The sequence below is a fragment of the Schistosoma mansoni genome, chromosome W, assembly GCF_000237925.1.
Source record: "Schistosoma mansoni strain Puerto Rico chromosome W, complete genome".
In the NCBI taxonomy this organism is placed as follows: Eukaryota; Metazoa; Platyhelminthes; class Trematoda; order Strigeidida; family Schistosomatidae; genus Schistosoma; species Schistosoma mansoni.
In genome coordinates, this window is record NC_031502.1 from 51,208,378 (window position 1) to 51,215,122 (window position 6,745).

A 6,745-nucleotide genomic window follows, 5' to 3' on the forward strand; every position below is an offset into this window, starting at 1 on the left:
GCTTCAATTGACTCACGCTTTCAACTATGAAAAAAATACTAAATCTCCACAAAACCCCTTCTGATAATTAATATAAATACAATTATGTCTAAAACTGGGGGATTAGAGTAGAAAATAGAGTACAAAAAGGTTGCGTCTAAATTACAACAGCTTTGGAACAGAAAATGCTATGGCAGTGAATCATACATCAAACGGAAGCTCATGATCTGTAGAATAGACTGGGGGCAAAATTAAATGTTACTGTTTTACAAGCCTTGAATGAAATGAAAGAACACTCCCCCAAAATGTAGTTTCCGTAGTTTGTTAAGGCTTCTTGTTTTGCTGTTCACATCACTATCTGAATCGTAATGTAACCAATCAGTATTTCCCAATGATCGTCTCTGACTTTCTTAATATTAAAATTCACTGGACCGCAATGTTATAACATTTTATAAGGTGGATGCTGTGGAATTTACTCACAGAATCACTACCAAGTACTTGAAAAAAGATATTAAATGACACTCAGGTATCGATTAGTAAACTATCCCCTTTTCTTATTATTTAAACTGAACTAAGGCTGTAATAGTCTTTTTGTTTATAATACTGATTAATTTCATGGGTAAACAGAGCAGTGTATGTATCTTGCTGTGTATTTCACTTGGTAATAAGTTCTAGCTAGGGTATTGTTCACTATACATTTCATATATTACAACCTAAAAAAGATCTAGTTAGTACATCTTAAACTGAGGGATAATAAACACACTACCAAATAATTATACAACATTTATCTTATAAAACATTAAACTAATCAAAAATAAGGTTGATATTCGTAATACGTTTCTTATTGCGAATAACTTTCTGGTACATTAAAGTTTATAAATTTTGAAGTAGGCAAAGCAATAAATCCAACATAAGGACTGATGATAAGTTCATAGTTCCAACTCCCTTAGTTAAGTGCATGTCTAAATGATGTTCAAAATAAAGGATATTTCTCTAACTGAGAATATTTTGTCATATATGTGTATGGAAAGTGTCCTAGTAATGTTGTACGCTTGTTACATATTGACTCTCAAGTCTTTAAATGATCTAATTATAAGACAAAGCATGGCGTATACTGAGTTTTTCATTTTTTCAAAAAGAATTAGACTTATTAAAGTCTTATCCCTAATATCTAAAGACTTGTCACTTTTTCCAGTCTCATTTTACTGTTGACTCAAGGAAGTCGACAAATATTGCCAATAACCCGGAACAAGAGTTGTATATAGCCGCATAACATTAAGCAAAGTGCACAGCGACATTGTGGCTTGAATGGTTGAATCCTGATGTTGGTTTGTTCTCTGAGCTGGATGGTTTGGTTGTGGAGCTTTCATCGTCCTTCTGAACGACATCATCAGCACAAAATTCGGGTAGAAGTGAAGTGTTTGAATTTCTCCACATGTGATTCACAGCTTGTCCTCTGCACCTCGATGTTGATTGGTTCTTATTGACCTTAAATCTGTCATTGTTTATTTCTTTGTTTTGGTTGTATCTCCTATCGGTTTGATTTTTGTCCCTATGTTCCTGCATAATTTTCCGACCCAAAGTTTGTACACAGTTGATTTTGTGAGTTCTTGGGTTGTTGCTATTGTAGTTGAGAATTTGATCGGTGTGGGTCGGCTTCCTGTGCACTTGAGTCTCTAGTTTTTCTGTGTCAGTTCTGGTGATTCATACATCTAAGAATGGTAACTTGTTGTCCGAATCTTGTTCCATTGTGAACTTGATGTCGTTGAAGACGTTGTTGATCTGCTTGTAGGTGTTTTCTAGTTCCTCCTTTTTGATGATGACAAATGTGTCGTCTACATAACGAACATAAAGGGCATATCGGAAACGACAACAAGGCTGCTGAAAACCTTCGGAATAGGTGTAGCCCACAAACCAACAAAGTCCCTCCACTCAATCTTATGCAAACCAAAAGATGAAATGGCAAAAGAGGACAAAACAAACATCATCTACAAGATAAATTGTACACTATATTGGACAAAGCGGACGCCTCCTGCATCTTCGCTAACATGAACACCAATTAGCAGTCAAACGCCACGACATTCCTTCACTCATATCAATACACGTGGACAACTACGGACATACATTCGACTGGGAAAATGTACAGATTTTGGACAGAGGCAATTCCAAAAAAATACCAGAGAATTTTTAGAAGCTTGGCACTCAGGTCAATCAGCAATAAACAAACATATTGAAACCAATCCAATCTATCAACCAATCAAGAAAATTATGCAGGAACATAGGAACAAAAATCAAACCGATAGGAGATACAACCAAAACAAAGAAATAAACAATGACAGATTTAAGGTCAATAAGAACCAATCAACATCGAGGTGCAGAGGACAAGCTGTGAATCACATGTGGAGAAATTCAAACACTTCACTTCTACCCGAATTTTGTGCTGATGATGTCGTTCAGAAGGACGATGAAAGCTCCACAACCAAACCATCCAGCTCAGAGAACAAACCAACATCAAAATCACCCACCTGAGCTACAAATCTTCTCCACCATCTCAATGGTTGGATCCGTTTAACACAAAGAGCATGACATGATACCGATTTTTACTCAGTGGTTTATTTATGTATTTGAAACCATATAGGGTACTTTTTAGTGAGGCATTGAAGAGGGGTATAACTACTGTAGAGCCAGTGAGATGTCACTGAGCCGTAGTCAGATCATCCTGCATTCGAGTCGTTGAATGTCAAACAGTTCATCGCCCCCTGTAAAGATTGACGACAACCAACGCTCATCAGTTGATCTTACGTCTCGGACTGGCCCATGTAGTGATGGTCGCTCTTTTTCTTGTACTTACTTTAACTAATATATTTCTGTGACAACATCCTTTGTGTTTTACGGTCTTCGAAGCAGCTGTAAGGCCTTGATACGACGAAGGGGTTATGCACGTTAGGTGCTGACGACGAGGTGTGACTTCGTGGTTAGTTGTTGGACACACACTGCAGTTTAACTCGAGTAGCCCCTAATCATTTGAGATAGATCATTTACATTGGTGATCTACACGACAAAAGCGTTAAAATCTCTTGACGTACGAAGTATAAGGGCAATATTTTTCACTGTATTATATTAAATGGATTGCGTTGTTACAAGCACGTGTCACTAAATATAGCTGCCGAAACTGTCTTTTGATAATCGGTAGATCGAAAATGAAATGCCATGCAAATCAGTGCGACGGCCTTTCATAATATTAGATAATGAGCTCTTATTAGTTGCTTAGAAAGTTATAATACACAGGCTTCAATGGTGCGTTCTTCTCTCGTCATAAATATTAGTACAACACTATTCATTATTTGGGTACAGCACCTTTGAGCTTTAGAATGTTTAAAGTATTTCATTCTTCATATAAATTCGTTAATTTTTATATAGACTACACAAATGGAAAAGGACCCGACTATCACTTTATAATCTTTTGAAGTAATAAATTACTGCCTTCTTTGACTTCAAAATAAATGTCAGTAATACCTAAATTTTTGGTTAACTTAATCGTGTGTTGTAGAAGGGAAGTCTAATATATGCTCTTTGTTCAGGTTTTCGGCTAATCTCTCATAACAAAGAACCGGCTGAGATATATACTTCCAAAAATAAATGGTTCATTCGATATTCAGCGTATGATTCCAGTATAGTCAATGTTCATGTAGTTAATTATCTAGAAATACCCAGTTTTACATCCTAGCAAACATCTAGGATTTCGACGCCATTCAGTTGTCGCAACAGATATCAACCTTATATCGTCCTGGAATAAAGAAAATAGATTATTCAATCGAAGACCATGTTTAAGTAATGTTTACGTGTCTTTTTAACAAAACGTTTACGATAGTTAAGATCAGTGTTCGCAACTCCTGGTGTTGCATCTGCCGTAACAGTGAGACCTCTGAGAATCCCTTGATATACTTTAAGTTTTACGCCTGCAATGCAATAATTTCCTTAAATACATATTTTGATTCATTTCTTATGTGACCACGCATCCAACTGTTCATCAAGAAATACCTAATGGTGAAACATAACTCAGGATTGTGGTTTTTTATGCTAGAGGCAGACTCAACTTAAATGACTTAAGAGGCTCTCTCTTATACATCTCAATGGTAATATAAGTGATACGTTTGTTTGAAATGTCAAATCATATCGACTTTTAATAAAATCAAACATGTTGTCGTTCGTTCAGGCAAGCAGCACCATTGTATGAGAAAGAAAAACTGAAGGCCGTTCCGCTCATTTATACAAATATTAAGGCTCAATGTTACCAAAAATCACCAAGAGATCGAAGTTTCAAAAATTGTAATCCACCTAACAGAACGTATGATCAACACTTGTGTTTACAGCACTGGTTACTTATCATATACTACTGATATTATATAAATTATTTTTTATCTCGTCTTTTCTGTAATTAAAACATGTGTACATTCATCAACATCAGAAGAATGAACAAGAACTGGATAGAACTACAAAAGAAGGCCCAGGACAGAGTGGGTTGGAGAAAGCTGGTCGGCGGTCTATGCTCCATTGGGAGTAACAGGCGAAAGAAAGAAAAAGAAAGAACATTCATCAACGCCAAATTACTTTTAGCGTTGACTTTTATTTGACTTTTAAACATATAACTGCAACCCTATCGTTACTACTTATAAAAGAACTTCAGAATCTTCTCCTAAGTTACAAACCTCCTCACAGATAAGTAACCGTCTTGGTACGTTAACGTTACAAAAAAATGTCACCGTGACAGCTTTTATTGTTATGCTTGTGGCCGAGTGGATGCCTAGTTGATGTGTGGCTTGATGAGACCGCCAATTAGAGAGTAGCGAATTATCGACTGGAACAGTGAAACGAAACCCGAACGAGCAGACTAGAGTGCTAACCGGTCCTGCGATCTGCCTAGCCCAGCCAGTTAAGTCTAAAACACCAATAACAGCCTCAGTGGTATGAGTCATTATTTACAAACACACTGGGTTTTTATACAAACCAAAGTAATCAATAAACTGATTATAACTCAAGAATCGTATGATAATAAATCAAGGTCAAAATAAAGCTAATGATAAGAGGAATACGAATATGAATAGTTCAGTTACGTAATAATTGTACAATAGAAAATAGGCATATTACATTGATCCATAAATAAACCTAAAAGTTACCATTCGTAATTCACCGGGGGATATAACATTTATAACTTAGGTAAATTGCCATGCCAGGTATTCAACTGTTGTTGAGTTGATTCACTGTATGACAGTTTTTCCCCACTTCCTTAAAAAAAATCTCTGAATAAGTGCCTAAACTAAGTACATGAACGAGTAATCATCCGGAAAGTAAATCAAGTCCGCTATTCACATTAGAATTTAATCGACGAAATTCAAATCAAGAAAGTAGGTCATTTCTAAGTATTGACCGAATTATGTGCCGTTCGGATTAACAATATTATGTAAGTACATAACTTGATGATTCGATTTCGAGAGGTCAATCTAAGAAGTTAGTCAGCTAAAATGTAGGACCAGGCACAAATATGCATCGGTCCAAGTTGCCATACCTCATTAGCACAACAAGATGAACACCGAATTCATAAAAGTGGGTAATTTAGTGGTGGTAATATATAAAAGATAGGTTGTATATAAGGATATAGCACAGAAAGAAAGAAAGATATGAAGCAATTTTATTCTCAAGGTTTAAGGGAAGATGAAGAGTGTATACACTAGGCCATTGTGATCGATTCTGAGCCATGTCACTCAGAGCCTCTAAGCATTGGTTACGATCGTCACGCGGACCCCAACCAAGTAGTCTACATCTGTCAACATGGCTCAGACTAGAAGTTAGTGACTTCAAGCACTGATGTCACGTTTTGGTTTGACCGCCCCTAACCAACCATCGCCAATACTAGTCAGCATTGCGCGTCGTGGTAATCGATGTTCAAGCATACAAAACACGAGGATCAACCAACTCTGAGCAAAGTAAGTACTCGTTATACCTTTAATTTGCATCGGCTTATCTGTTGTGATCCCGAGAAAATAACTCTGTTAAGCTTTGATAAGCTTGGGTGATGCTCTCTGAATTATGTTCATTCAGTATACTTCAGGAAAACTTAGGAAATTAACGGTCTATGTATGGAAATCTGTTTGGATGACAAATTACTACGACATTTAACGTGTTGCGGGAAATAAATATCCAAAATAAGTATTTCTGTGGATCTCCGACATTGATGCCGACCTCATTAGCATGGCTGGACAAACCCTAGCTGAAAGCGATCGCTAACGTATTCACACCAGATCATGGTTGTGTACGCCGTGTTGGTCATCCTCTGTAACTGCTAACAGACATAGACCGAATGTTCTTCCACATATCAATAACTTTCCAACTATATCCTCGAATTCTCCCTATTCTGACTTCTGATTTGACTGGGTTGGTACCCTTCGATTTACAAGGCGCAACGTGTGAAGGCGTTTTCAAACTCCAAACGCTTATTGAATCTGTAGTGCCGCGATTCGTTAATCGTTCGTTTCGATAACCAATATAATTCTAATCTTAACAGCGCGTAAAGTCAGAAGACAAAGGATAGCAGCAACTACAGTTTATTGTCGAATAACTCAGGTCAGAAAGTTAGCAACACCTGAGCGAATAATAACGAGCGAGTGAACAGGCGAATAAGCGAAGGAAGCGAACGAGGCGGAAATGACATGCAGTGGAGATGGCTGGGAAGCCAACTCGAGAGCGAGGAGAAAGATAATGCGTATTG

The 6,745-nt window shown here is 37.1% G+C and overlaps 1 protein-coding gene across 1 annotated transcript in view; it reads left to right on the forward strand.

Moving 5' to 3' along the window:
* Positions 1 to 1,252, forward strand: part of Smp_139760 (kinesin-like protein) — a gene marked incomplete at its 3' end in the record, with an annotated part of 47,957 nt that extends 46,705 nt beyond the window's left edge. The window contains exon 12 of the mRNA XM_018790072.1: positions 1,175 to 1,252. Within this exon, the coding sequence (XP_018655452.1) occupies positions 1,175 to 1,252 (78 nt within the window). The remainder of the gene's footprint in view (positions 1 to 1,174) is intronic.
* Between the last annotated feature and the right edge of the window lie 5,493 nt (positions 1,253 to 6,745).